At 46.5% G+C, this 15,091-nt stretch overlaps 1 protein-coding gene across 1 annotated transcript; it reads left to right on the forward strand.

Annotated features, from left to right (window-relative positions):
* Positions 1 to 4,532: 4,532 nt before the first annotated feature.
* Positions 4,533 to 14,400, forward strand: UFSP1 (UFM1 specific peptidase 1). The gene is made up of 2 exons (XM_085637936.1): positions 4,533 to 4,640; positions 13,295 to 14,400. The coding sequence occupies exon 2, from the start codon at positions 13,330 to 13,332 to the stop codon at positions 14,029 to 14,031; it is 702 nt and encodes a 233-aa protein (XP_085494062.1). The 5' UTR covers positions 4,533 to 4,640; positions 13,295 to 13,329; the 3' UTR covers positions 14,032 to 14,400.
* The last annotated feature ends 691 nt before the right edge of the window (positions 14,401 to 15,091 follow it).

A 15,091-nucleotide genomic window follows, 5' to 3' on the forward strand; every position in this document is an offset into this window, starting at 1 on the left:
AATATTATAACATTTGTTTCTTTGTTGAACATTTCACCATCCGTTCCCAGGGTATGGCACTCAAATTTGGCTTCTGTACAAGTGTTCTATCATTGACCTTTATGGCTTCATTCAATAGACATGCGCAAAGCTCGCGTCACTCAGCCCATTCAATTATACATGAGAGGCCCAAATGCGCACTAGTGATAAAATCAGAAAAACAAATATTAGTTTCTCAAATAAAGTGGTTGCACTGTACACCACCCACCTCCTATTTTATCCCATTCAATTCATTAACACTTTTCCCCGCATTATCATTAGTAAAATAGCTCGTTTTCGTTTCAGCTAAGCAGGTGCCATGCATGTGAGTCTTCAAGCTTCCATTTTTAAAGTTTCTGCTCATGCGCAAGAAATTCCCTTCAAGCATTAAGACGTCATCCTACGTAGATGTAGTTGACGTATGCGCAAACAGATTTCCCGTTTAGAGCGGTATTTGTTGTTCATATTATCCAAGTTAGTAAACACATAAGCAAGCTTCACTAACCCGCGTATTCATGTGGTGCGCATTAGTTTTCGACAAAACATTAACTTGTTAATAAGTTAAACGAGCGGATTGCGTTTGAGCAAGTCCCTTTTCAATGAGTCCTTGATCCATCAGTATTGTCAACTGTCTTTATTAAATATGGATTACAAGATCTTGATTAAGCTGCTAGATAGTCGCCTACGGCCGGAACTACCAGCTATAACCCATGAGGGCTTTGTAACACTTCCCTAAATTTAAGTAGATTATAGCACAGCCAAACCGAATCGGTGGCTCACTTTCCCAATGCTGCTTGTATAACATTAGACTTAGAGAAAGCCTGTGATTCCCTACAATGGTATTATATGCATACGGAGTTGCAACAGTTTGGGATTGGACCGCACTGGAGGAAATAGATTTAAATCCTATACACAGAGGCGGCTGACACAATTCAGAGGTGGTGGGATGGGGGAGCATGGGAGGGGGAGTGCGCGGCGGGTAATAATTAAAAAGAAAAAAGCACTTACCTTAACCGGCTGGCCGCCTCCAGCCTTACATCACGCCTACGTGAACTTCCTTGTCCCGGCAGGCACTGTAGCTACGTCACAGACTCCCATCCAACCCCCCTCACTGCTCTCATGCTTGAGAGCAGCACGATGATTGGGCTGAGTAGATGCTCCGCTAAGGTCAGTGGGGTTTTTCCAGCCCAGCTGCTCAATGCAGCTAGGTTGGAGAAACCTAAGTGCGCATGTGTGTTTGGCTGGCCTGTGACGGCCGGCCAAACAAGCATGTACACTTAGAAGCTCAAATAACACTCCTCCACCCTCCCTGCACAAGCTTTCTCAGAGCCAACAAGTGAAAAATAAAACCATAGTAAAATATCCTTTTTATTTTTCACTTGCTGGCTCTGAGCCAGTGGGGCGACGCTCCTCTGCCATTAATGAGGAACCGCCCCTGCTTATACACCTCTCCTTCGTCCCAGGTAAAGACTGGCAAATGCATTTCTGATTTGTGGCATGTGTGCAGAAGAACTCGACAGGGAGGCCCCCTATCAGCACTACTGTTAGACATGGCCATGCACCACTGGCGCACGGCTACGCCTTCTTGGGCCCTACCAGTACAGGGTGTCACGCACGTAGTTAATTTATACACAAATGACCTCCTTTTATATGTCCGTGACATAAACTTCGATTTAACTTCTCCAAATATGCAACCCTGTCTGGTCTCGAGGTGAATTGGTCTAAGTCCTGCAATATCCCACTACAGCAGACGGGCAGACTCCTCTTTGCTCACTACTGAATTATAGGATACGATTTGAACAAGGTACAGTCCAGTATTTAGGGTTCAACATGTATCCTATTTCTGCAGAGTTATGAGACCGGAATTTGGGCAAGGCGATGCAAGCTCTTCTAATTCATTTCACATTCTGGTTGTTTGCCCCGGTCTGTGTTTGGTCATGTGGCTTCAGTAAAGATGGTGGTATTACCCTGCCTCCTTTACCAACCTTCTCCTACATTCCCCTTTTAAACCAATGGATTCCTCCTCGGAAACATTGTTTTCAGTAACAGGAAGACACTGGGTCTCGCGTGCCATGTTGAAATTCACAGTTGCAGCGGGAGGACTGGATCTCCTGGATGTCAAATGTTACAACCTAGCTGTACAACTCCAGTGGGTAGCTTGATGGCTCTGTGGCTATTCCATGTAATACCTATTCTTCTTGACTTATACAAATATTATTCAACACAGCTGGCCTTTCTGTGCCTAGTGTCCAAAATGCCGTACTCCTAAGACTATTCCCTCGCCCACAAGCTAGAGCAAACAACACTTAGATTCCTAGATCTTCCACTTCCGGTGGTGAAACAGCCATCACTAAGCTCTGAAAACTTCCACCTACCTTGGCATTCTGGGCATTAGTGGTTGCTTCATGGAGCCAGGCAGAAAGCACATTGTTACTCAGAGAGGAGATGGCAGGCCAGAGCAGGGCCGGCTTTAGTGCTGGTGGCGCCTGGTGCGACAATCTTTTTTGGTGCCCTTCCGGCTCAAGACCTCCTCTTCAGATTCCCTCTGTACCACCCAGCAAAAGTGACCAATATCTCTCCATAGTCCCTCTCTCACATACACTTTATTTGTTTTAAAGCACTAGCTTTACTAATCCACTCCGCTATCAACATAAAATACAGATCAGTTCTTTGCTGCAGGCATATTAACCCTCTGCGCTACTTCATGGCAAGTGAAAACTCACTAGACAGAACTCCGATCTCTCTCTCTAGCAGGAACATTAATCACAAGAGTTACCTTGACATTTTATTGCTGTCTCACAGCTGGACACACAAGGAACTCTACAAAACACAGCGCCCCCACCCCAGTTCAGCCCCCAGTGCAACTGCACCAGTCACACCGCCCTAAAGCTGGCCTTGGCCCAGAGAAAGTATTTTATTGCACAGACCTGGTGCACAATACTGGAAGTTCGAAGAAAGTACGAAGGACTATATTCAACCACCGTGATCCTCCCCTGACCCACACGTACAGACTTAGATACAGGATCTAGATTGCTCTGGTCACTGACTGGACAGGACACATGTGGTTCTATTTCTTCAGGCTCTTGGTCAGGGTCGGTGGGGTGTGTAAGAAGCTCTTAATGGGGCCAGTGTAGATTCTGGGAGGCCTTGGAGCAAGGTGTTGCCGGATGTGAGAGAACAAGCTGGGTCACTTCTGGGAGTAATGGCCTTTACTGTAGTAAAGAGAGCTGGTGCCAGGCAAAATTGCATTTCTCTGCATAGTGCTCTGTGAAGGAGCGGTCGGCGTCCATAGTGAATCCGGATGCCTTTGCCTGGGCAACAAGTTTGGGTTCTAACCTGTCTAGGTTCATGTCTGAGCCATGTTCGGACTGGGTGGTGTTTCTTGTTCTCAATTCATAGTAGGAAGTCAATTTTGCTTGGGTAGAACTTCAGGTTGTGTAACAATCCCCGTGAAAAAAGACCAAATTATGGATTTTTTTTTTTTGTTTGTTTTGGGAGTGTGAACTGGATTAAAAAACGTTTTGTGCTTTGAGTTGCCTGGTTGCTTAAAATAAATACTTTCCGATAGTATCGTCTTAATTGGCTTTGTTTCAAGCAATTAGACTAACTCGTCTGGTAACTATAGTCTGTAAAACAAGTGCCCAGGAATTAAAATGTGCTGTTCTGCCAACATGGAGGGGTGCGCTATAAATAAATACATTGTGGCAGGATACAAACTGGCTAGAGGGGTTGGTACTTTGTTGTGAATCCACTGAGCTCAAGTGCTCTGGATAGGGGGCCTGTATTTCAAGCTGTAATATTAATGCTTGCCCTGTAACCTTCGGCAGTGCCACTCTCTGGAGATGGCACAGATGGCCCCTTAACCTTCAGTAGTGTAATGCATGCCGCCTTGAAACTTTCTGCAGCGACACTCACTGGAGATCACACTGGCTGGCAGCCTTGCAGTATCTATATACTGCAGTCTGGCTCACTGGTGGTGGTACAGGCTGACAATCGGGGCTCTACATACAGGACAGTCTCACCGTAGAGGGCGCGTACTGGGAGGCCTAAAACCTGCCGACGGTCCACTCACCGGTGACGCCAAGGGCTAACAGTTTTAGGTTCAGGTGTGTAATTGTATCTGAGATAATAAGCTTGAACACTGTATGTTGACGGGGCGACCCATAATTGTGTCCCTCGCTCCAAGCCCGTGCGCACCACTGTTCTGTGGTTATTCCTTCCACGTACAGCAGATGGCAGCATTTCTTCGTTTTACACGCCTCGGAGAAAGCACTGACTGAGTATTTGTGTCCCTCGCTTCAAGCCGCGCCGGTGCGCATTTCCGCTGGCTGGCTGGTTATTCCTCCCGTGTACAGCAGGTGGCAGCATTTCTTCGTTTTAGACGTCTCCGAGAAAGCACAGACTGAGTATTTGTGTCCCTCGCTTCAAGCCGCACCGGTGCGCATTTCTGCTTGCTGGTTATTCCTCTCGTGTACAGCAGGAGGCAGCATTTATTCGTTTTAGACGTCTCCGAGAAAGCACTGTCTGGTCACATGCTCTTTAAATGGAAGCCTCCTCCAGGGCTGGAGCTCGGCTGAGCTCCGTGTACTTCCGGTGCCTGTGATCGCGCTGCCGGATAGGAGGTCTGTAGTGGGGATGTGGGGTGCAGAACCGGAGGGGTGAGCGCTGCGGACCCGCAGGGAGCAGGGCACTCCACAGGGCTCGGCTGGGACCGCCGGCTGTAGAGTTGGCGCAGGAAGTAGAGGGGCCAAGGACTGAACATGAATGGGGTGCAGGGAGCAGAGCTAGACTGCCTCTGGGAGCTCAGGGTGGACGGAGGGGTACAGGGCGCACGTGCTGTAAACTTGGGGTGACATCTGTGGGGCGAGCTGTAGGATGATGGTCAGAGGGAATGGGCAGCTTTATGAATAAGATTGAGTGAAATCAGAGGCTCCTGAGTGGGGGCAGGGAGCAGAGCGCTCTAGAGCGGGGTGTCCAGGATCACACGCTGTAAAGTAGGGCGCTGGGAGCAGAGTGCTTTCAAATGCATCTAGGCGCACAGGAAGACTGTAATGTCAGAGGTGGACACTAGAACCGAGAGTAAACCGAACACAACCTCGAGTGTGCGGGCAGTCGCAGGGTGTACAGGCTTCAGCGCTGAGGGAACGATTCACAAAGCCATGGTATACTGTTGGGTGCGTAAGGAGGTGGCTTTCCTGGTGTTAATTCATGCGCGGTGTAGGCAAAACACAAATTAATCGCACAAATTGATTTACTCATAGGTAATATTACACCAGCGTTGTGTAACGTAGGGATGGGGTGTAGGTGTTCCAAGGTAGGGATTCCTGGGAAAGGAGGCGAAATGTATTGGATTTTTGAGTCCCTCCTTTCTTTTTAGGTAGCCGAGCTCTCTATGATTTCACATTGTCACTAAAATCCCATATTAGTGAATTGACATCAAACTGTTCTCCGAGTTTAACAACTTTCAAGAAAACGTCTTGTTTGTCATTGGAAATCTGTAATAGAACGGCTGGATCATCCTGATTGGTTGACGGCAACTCTTTACAATGTATGCTTTTATATACATAGCCGATTCATTGCCACGGACTCCGAATGCTGCAGCCCATTCGCTCTTAATCTTCCTCCCCGGGACACTTCCACCCATTGGATCTCTCTCCACTGGCCCCTTCTACCCAAAACAACCAATTTCAAGAGACTTTGTGTTGTTCTCTGACTTTCCATGGCCTTGCTTTACCTCACCACAGCATGAAAGACATCAGCCTATATACGCTGCCTTCGCCCTGCGTCATAGATGAGCTGGGAGGGCATTCCCGTTTCCGCCCCCTGCATTGTGGAATATTCTTCCAGGTATCATATGAAATTTGCCTAATTCTTAAATTTACAAAAACTTTTCCTGTTAACCTCTAATACTCTGTATAACTAGTCTTCTAGTTGGCCACTTCCGGTTCGGTAACATCACACCGGGACACACCCCAGGGTCACAGTTCACGCTTTAAGAATTCCATTCCTTTAGCAGTAAAGTTCGATGCAGTTAAACACGTTTCCATACATTTCTTCTGTGGGTAAACATGCGTTACTGTCCTCCTGTAGGCCTCTAGTGCATCTGTTTTTCCTCTTGTCTGCTCCCTTATGTTATACAGATTTGTAGAGCGCACTCTCACACGTGTTAAGTTCCAGGATACCCTCCTGGTGAGTCTAGCCACGCCTAGTGCCTAGTGAGACTACTCAAAAAGCCAGGGCTTCAGCTTCTTGCGGAATTCAGTAAGTGAGAAGGAGGCTCTGATGTGCAGCAACAGGTCGTTGCATGCTTCTGGAGCGATTTGGGGAAGGTTTGACCTCCCGATATGGTTTTTCGTATGCGTGGGATGTGTGCAAGTCGCAGTCTGGATGAGCCGAGGTTTCTGGAAGGTTTGTGAAAGCAGATGTGATTATTGAGGTATGCTGGGCCAGTGCTATGTAGCGCCTTGAAAGAGTTGGTGAGGGGTTTGAATTGGGCTTGTTTGTGAACGGGGAGGCACTGGAGCACCTTCAAGTGTAATGTGAATGCGGCGTGGGAGGTTGAAAGTGTGTCTAGCAGATGAGTTCTGAATAATCTGCAGCCTTCTGGTGAATTTTTAATGAGCGTCGCAAAGAGGGTGTTCCCGTAGCCCAGCTTGCTTGGGACAAGGGCGCGTGTGATGGTTTCCCAGGGGCTTCTTGGTAGCCATTTGAAAATCTTCCTCTGCATCTTCAGGGTTTGGAAGCATGAGGAACTGCCGGCCTTGACTTGGGCGATCATGTTGTTTTCTGTTGATTATGATCCAGAGTTTCTTGGTGTGTGTGATAGATGACGGTCCCAGCTCTGTTGGCCACAGTGTGCATTCCCGCAGAGATGTGCTCTTCCCGAGTATCAAGATTTGGGTCTTGTTGATCAGCTTCAAACAATTGGTCTTCATCTAGTCGGGGATTTTTCTGTGTTCCTCGGTCTATGTACCCTTCTCGCTCTGCTGGCTTTCCTCTGTGTGCTGTAACCCATAAGTGGCAGTGGAGGAACCCCCACTGTCCACGACAAGGGGTAAGAGGTGAGAGTAAGGATACCTCCTCCCAGAATAAACTGTACTCACAACAAAGTATCCTGACCCTGAATTGGCTAAAAATAACCTTTTCAACTCCTTAGATGGTGTTCTCCGCATTGGCGGGAAGGAAAAAAATCCTTTTGTTGTTTAACCCTCACACACCCTATTGGTGTCATGCTGCATCATCGGGTTCACCATGACTCCTAAAGGTCATGGTGGGCTCGACCATATTTCAGGGAGCTCTTGGAGATGTAGGCCAGGGGGACTTAAAGATAAAAATCCTACTGCACCGCCAGGTATCCCTTTAGTAGTGGTGGTGTAGTGGATATTAAAAAAAGTTAAAATGGGTCTAGTTCGGAGGTTATGGTCCGAAGACCCTAAGAGACTGCCAACATGTTTCAGCCCAAAGAAGTCGGCCAAAATTGGTCCCGGGGTTTCGTCAGGGCAAATTCAAGATTCCCTCCGTGGTTTCGATCAAAAACAATATTAGCTGACCTATATTTTAAAATTTGAAGATGCAGAAAGCTGCAATCTTCGTGAAAATTGTTATATTCAGTGAAAAACAATGGTAATAGGGAAAATACTTATCTCCCCCTTATTTTTCTGGTAAAAAATTCCGCCTGTAAGGAGAGGAAAAGAAAAAGGACAAACATGTATTGTATTTCAATATCCTCATTCTTAGAAGTGTATATACGTCCATCACGCATGAGTGCACACATTCTTATCATGCATGGTCTGTGCTCTTGTGATCGCACATGTTAGAGCCAAATTGAAATCACTGTTTCAAAACTGCCAGTGCGGCAGCGTGCATAATAATTATCAAGTACCATTTGCACTTGAAGTGAAAAAACCGCCTGTTCCAGATGCTTCACATTCATGACCACCGACGGCAACCCATGTCACAATAGTTAATAAACATCTTAGTTAAATCATCTTTATAATAAGTGAGTCATAAAGATCAAAATGCTATTCAGTATAATTTCCGATACTACTTGTATTCAGAAAAAGGTTAAATACCGTCGTCACATACAGCCATCACATCTCACTCAGTAGTGCATCACTTCAATCTGCATATTCAAACCCGATACTAAGGTGTTTCAATGTGCCGTACGTGCTCCATTTTACAAAACACTCACTCCCGTTCATCCTTACCCAAACTTGAGGAAACTACAAGAATCAACGGAGTTCCGATGGGTAGCCAGGTAGTAATACGCTAAATGAGAAAAAACAACAACAAGACAAGTGCTGCTGTATAAGCGTTTGTTTTAAAGTTTACGTGACAGAGTACCTTGTTAGTAGTGCCTGTAATTATCACTTACTACTCCTCTGGTCCTGCCCAGCGAATAAACCTATTTGGTGTGTCGGGTCCCCGGCTCGCACACCTCAAAGTTCGATGTATCCCTGTTTATGCAGAAAAAGCTTGCAGCGTTGCCTGGCCACTGAGGGGAAGGACGGGAGAGGGGGCTGGGAGTAAGGCGCATCTGATACGCGTTCGTATCCGGGCATTTTCCGGAAGTGTGTATCGCGGCATGGGAACGGTTGTTCAATTTAATTCCATTTGTAGTTCTACGTAAACTTAATCAAAAAGCCGTTTTACGAAGGGGATTCTTTTCGTCTATATAAAAGAAAATTGGTGACATTGAGAGGGAGTATTTAAAATTTGCATCATCCTTAATCGTTGAATAAGATTATAAAACTGAGTGGTGGAAAGTATCTCGGGTATTTTATAGATGTTGTACTCAAGGCTATATGGGTTCAAGGAGGCAGTGTGCCCATCATCTGAATGGGGAAGGTCTCAGCTGAACCGGTATATAATTATAGGATCAAGATTTCGGTCTTGTTGATCAGCTTTAAACAATTGGTCTTCGTCTAGTCTGGGATTTTTCTGTGTTCCTCGGTCTATGTACCCTTCTGGCTTTCCTCTGTGTGCACCTGCCAATCACGCCTGTTGTAAAAAGAACAATTGATGCGCAGAATGCTGAACAATGTCAAACATTCACCTCAGTACAAAGATCTGGGCCTAAATCCATCGTTTTTTTGCTCCTCCTGCCATTCCAATTTGGACCCAGCCATATGCAAATCAGTCTTGACCCTTTGCCTCATGGGAGCAGTTCAGACCGAACTGCCAAGCCAGGTCTTACCTGGACCAGAAACAAGTATCCTGGGACCGGCTTCGGGGTTTCACCCCTCATCAGCCAGGCTAGCTTGACTCCAGTGACCTGGAGAGCACGGTACCCATGTCTGGGCATTCCAGTCCCACTCGTGGTGAAGAATGCAAAAAGAACAATTGATGAACAGAATTTTGATCAATGTCAAAATTCACCGCAGTACAGTGATCTGGGCTTAAATCCATCGTGTTTTTGCCCCCTGTGGCATTCCAGTTTGAAATCAGCCATATGCAAATCAGTCTTGACCCTGTTCTCCATGGGAACAGCCCAGCTCGAACTGCTAGGCCTGGTCCTCCCTGGACTGGAACCAAGCATCCTAGGACAGGTTTTGGCATGTGGCACGTGCTGAGACATAGTTACCTGTAAATTGTCTTTTCCTGTGGCAATCTTTATACTTGGGTGAAGCATTGCAAACATTTCTAGTTCTGGTGTGCTTTTCTAGTGCCTAGATGCTGGACTGATACCTTTCTGCCCTCCTGTGTCTAAATAATGCAGTGATCCATGAAAGCTTCCAGTGTTATATAGAATTTGGTATCCCATAGATGGACCTGCATTGCGTCTGTGACTGGTGGACTGAAAGGTTGCTGAAGTTTGGTTGCAGGTTACCATCCAACAAAGCTACCGCTGTTGCATAGTGTTGGTATTCCATAGATGTGGGACTGATTGCGCAAAGAGTTGCTGAAATTTGGCTGCTGGGTGCAGCATACATACGTGAAACAGCTCTCCAATGTATAGAGCTCTGGTTGTTGCCCTCCTTATGACAAAGCGGACCCATTGATTTGAGTGTGACGACATAGTTATATCATTTAATAGGTGTAAAAACATTTGCACTACTCCTTCTATCCTGTCAGAGCAGTGGAGTGCCAGTTATGTGTATGTAAACAGAGTAAGGAAAAAGTTGACTTGTCCTTTTCCCTGGGTAGCATATGTATAAACAAGATGGACAAGTCCTTTTATGAGGTAACTCGTCAAATGATCGTTGCCACTACCTCCAATAGAAAGGAGTGTAAACAACTGTAGGAAGTTTTAGGAAACCCCTCACCCACCTACCTGGTAGGTGGCATGCTTCCTCATCGGGGTCCAGCTGGATCACATAATGCAATCCAGCTGTGCTTCAATGCCTGAGCTACAGCGGAGCAGGTTGTTTGTGAAGAACAGTGAAGTGATATGTGAAGTGCAGTTATGAGTTAAAAATGTATCTAGGAATAGCCCTTATAAAAGTTTTAATGAAAGGGTCCTAGGACATATGTAAAAACAGCATTGGGATCTCTAAGAGGTATAGTATGTACCTCGGTATCCCTTGAATTTCTTAGGTCTACTAGCTTCAGCCTTTGGATTAGTTCATAAGGCTTTCGTCAGGACCAAAATGGTGAGTGACCAAAAAAGTGGCCACGTAAGTGTAAATATCAGCACACACCCTAAAGTGTGCTGTGAGTGTGGTGGATTGTAATATTACTTACAAATCCTCTGGTCAGAGTACTTAAACTCTGAGTATGTTATGCCTCATGGATCCGATCGGTCTCTGCTGTACCCCATGCTGACCGTTTGTCAGGGGGAGAAGGGCACAACAGCGGATCCGACAGGCTGCGTAGGTCATTTCGCCCTTCTCCCCCTGACAAACGGTCAGCATGGGGTACAACAGAGACCGATCGGATCCATGAGGCATAACATACTCAGAGTTTAAGTACTCCGACCAGAGGATTTGTGAGTAATATCACAATCCACCACACTCACAGCACACTTTAGGGTGTGTGCTGATATTTACACTTACGTGGCCACTTTTTTGGTCACTCGCCATTTTGGTCCTGACTAAAACCTTATGAACTAATCCAAAGGCTGAAACTAGTTGACCCAAGAAATTCAAGGGATACCGAGGTACATACTATACCTCTTAGAGATCCCAATGCTGTTTTTACATATGTCCTAGGACCCTTTCACTAAAACTTTAATAAGGGCTATTCCTAGAGACATTTTTAACTCATAACTGCACTTCACATATCACTTCACTGTTCTTCACAAACAACCTGCTCTGCTGTAACTCGGGCGTTGAAGCACAGCTGGATTGCATTAGGTGATCCAGCTGGACCCCGATGATCAAGCATGCCACCTACCAGGTAGGTGAGTGAGGGGTTTCCTAAAACTACCTAAAGTTGTTTACACACCTTTCTATTGATGGTAGTGGCAAGGATCATTTGACCACATTTACCTCATAAAAGGACTTGTCCATCGTGCCAGTAATGTGTACAGGAGGAGATCTCAAGAGCGCTCTCGGAGACGAAGAGATCATCTGGAAAAAGCTGCTTATTTACATGAGCTGGCCTTAGCTTATCCCGGAGGCAGTGTCTTATGATCTGTCCACCTGCATCAGTCGATACACAAATGGGCCGCCTGTCCTAGGCACTTCCTAGCCACAGAACTCAGTTCCGCAGTTAGGACACCTCGTCTAGGCTGCATATTGTAAAGCCTGAATATCCAAATGTTACCTGATGCAACCCCTGAGGAATGAGGTGGCCCCTCCATACTTAATTAGGTGGGAAAGTAACTTACTATACAGCTCTGAACAATTTATTACACAACTGGACTTTAAGGTGAAGGAAAGTACTATATTAGTAATTACTGAGCAGATCACATGATCAGAAAACCGCCACTACCCCTCCCTCCCCGTCCTCACCCCCTGCAAATGTGTATATCTTTCCATGGCCTAGGCTGTCACCAAGGCTGATCTTACGGGATGATCCAGGGATGATTTACCAGAGGAATCAATGCTTCGTGTACTGCGCTATATATCCATATCCTGAGCTATGTATCAGATCTTTGCAGCATTAGAAGTGCTGCGGGACCAAGTCCTTGCATTGCTATGATCTAACAGCAGGTCAAGAATGTGTTGCTCATGAAGATCTTGAAGAGCCACCTGTCTGTCCCTTTTGGGTTCTGTTTCCTTTTCTGTGTATGTTTAGCTGGTTGACTGTGTGTGTGTTCCATTGTCTCTCCATTTTTTTCCCTATCTTGTTTAGCCCCATGTATACCCTGTATTTGCATCTATGTTTTCAAAAACATATTTGTATTTGCAATTTTTAGGTCAGGCCTGGGCAGCGCATGCGCAGCTCTGCGAGGCATGCTGTATTGTAGTATGGACTTGAAGCTCCACCCACTCTTCTCCCATATTTTTCATTGGCTTGTGTCATTGTCCTTTGTGAATGCTGGCTTCTGATTCGTTAATAGGCTTGTTAGTCCCTCCTTAGTACCACCTTGTCTTCATTTCTAACCTCCCATAAGGACTGGCCCTTTTACTTCTGTTACACAGTATGTCCTATTTAGTCTGTACGTACTATTTTCTTTAATGAGTTTCTCCTACTGCAGGCACGATGTGCTCTCCTAAAACATTCAGTGAGCCATGCGTGCTTTCGCTTTCCGAGCAGCCCGCGACAATGGCAGCTGCTTCTTTGAAAATGAAATAGGTCTCCCACTTACAAGAGTTTGAGCCACTGGCATTGTAAATGACAATGCCTTTTAATTATGTGTTAATAATCAAAACAGATAAATAAAAGGCATTGTCATTTACGATAATACCAATTGCTTACACACTCGCAAATGCGAGGCCTATTGCATTGCAAATGCTTGTTCTCTTTGTCTCTGTTTTCACATGTATATTTCTGTTTTCTTTTCTGTCAGTTTGTGTTTCTCAATCTGTTTTCCCATTTGTCTGTGTTTTCCTCTCAAGATACCTCTGTCTCTTCCAATGTGTGTGCGCCTCTAGCTTTAGGTCCACCTGTGTACGTTTCCATGTCTGTTTAACTTTCCGTGTCTAAGTTTTTCTGTTTCCCTGAATGTCAATCAGCTTACTACTGTTACCATGTCGTCCTCTTCATATTTTCTTGTCTGCCACCATTGCGGTCTGTCTCTAGGCCACAAAGAGGTCAAGCTTTTTTGGTTTTGGCTCACTGCTCATGAAGTCGCTCCTCTGGAGGGCTTGTGCTGAGGAGTAGGGTGCATGTACCAGCGCAGTTAATAAGCTCTTTTCTAATCTTCTGTTGTGTTTGTCTGCCTTCACAGCTTCTGATCGTGATGTGCTGCCTGAACCCGCTCACATGGAACTTCCCCGAAATGTACACGAGGGGCTTCCTCCACCCACTAGCCAGATCAAGCACACCACACTAGTCCGCGGTGACTACCTCTATTACCATTATGGCTGTGATGGAGTGGACGACCGGGGCTGGGGCTGCGGCTATCGAACGCTGCAGACCATGTGCTCCTGGGTGGTGGCCCAGGACCCCGTCCCGCAAAGGCCCATCCCAACCCTGCACCAGATCCAGGAGGCCCTGGTGCAGATGCAGGACAAGCCCACTTCCTTCTCAGGCTCCCGGAGTTGGATTGGCTCTGTCGAAGTGGCCTTGTGCATGGACTACTTCTATGATGTTCCCTGCCGGATAATCCACGTCCGCCAAGGAGACGAGCTTCCAGGAGTTGTGGAGGAGCTGCGCGCTCACTTCCAGAGCATAGGGGCGCCTGTGATGATGGGAGGGGACACGGACAACTCCTCCAAGGGGATCCTGGGACTCTGTTCTGGCGCTCAAGGGCATCATCTACTCGTACTGGATCCACACTCCTACGAACCAGGCATGGATGTCATGCAGGCTCAGCAGGGCGGTTGGGTGCAGTGGAGGCAAATGGCTTCTTTTGAGCAGGGTTCCTTCTACAATTTCTGCCTCCCTCAGTACAAGTCGGTGGTATCAGCAACTGTTTATTCAAATCTGTCTTCACACTTGGAAGCTCCCTTAGGTATAGTTTAAGGGGACGGCTCGGCGCTGTGCCACGGAACCCCTATCCACCACATAGACCTCTCTGGAGAAATGTATCCCTAAATTATCACACAAGTGGAAGCTGTGGATAACCTCGTTTTTTGGCTCTGGGTTTCTCATTTTAGCTCTAGGTTTGTACAAGCTAGCTGTAGGTTTGGACATCTCTTAGTGAGAATTTGCGTCACTGTTGCCACAATTCTGGAGTCATTTGCTGGCCACCGCGTGAGTTATCTGTACTCTACGTGCATGTCAACTGCTTCATTATGATTGTCTCCAGATAGGTGAACATGTCCCTGTGTTTGGTAAATGATCCTCAGAGATCCTGATCTAAAGAATGATTAAAGTGATATTGACTTCACGTAGAGGCTTGTCTGACCATTTTCTTTGACTCATTACAAGTCAAACAAGCATTGGCATAGCCAATAGGTCTTGCCTTTGGGACCTTATAAGTGTTTAGCCATGCAACAGTTGCATAACTAAATACTTATAAGGTCCCAAAAGCGAGACCTATTGGCTATGCAAAGCGGCCGTGCGGCTGCAAAAGTGAAAGTAATCGCGGTAGAGCGTGGTGCGCTCGCCCGCGCACATGCACTGTAGCTCTAGGCTGGCCTGGTAGCACTTTTTGGAGCCCTCTCAATAAGTCTCGCCAGACCAGCGCATGCGCTGGGTCAGGCGAGACCTAAAAATAAAAGGAGTGCTTCCAAATGTTGAAATATTGAGCTAAACGACTGTTATTTTTTGGGTGCTTGGGGATGGGAGAAAGTTGGCCAGAGAGAAATCTCTTGATGAAGGACTGTAGAATTTCTGTATAGTTTATGGATTGTTAGGGGTAATATGGAATAAGTTATACAAGGGGGATGGGGGGGACCCCAAGCGGTCAGAACCCGTTCTGGGTCAGAGGACACTCAAGGATTACTAGACCCCAACCATGGTTGTAGTGGTCATTTGCCACCGTCTCCCTGGGGCCCGTCCTACTATGGTGCTGCAAACTGGGCCACAAACCCCTCTACTGCGCTTGACACTTAGGCTAGAGAGGATAAGCTCTTGAAGG

This window comes from Triturus cristatus, chromosome 12 (genome assembly GCF_964204655.1).
Source record: "Triturus cristatus chromosome 12, aTriCri1.1, whole genome shotgun sequence".
Classification (NCBI taxonomy): Eukaryota; Metazoa; Chordata; class Amphibia; order Caudata; family Salamandridae; genus Triturus; species Triturus cristatus.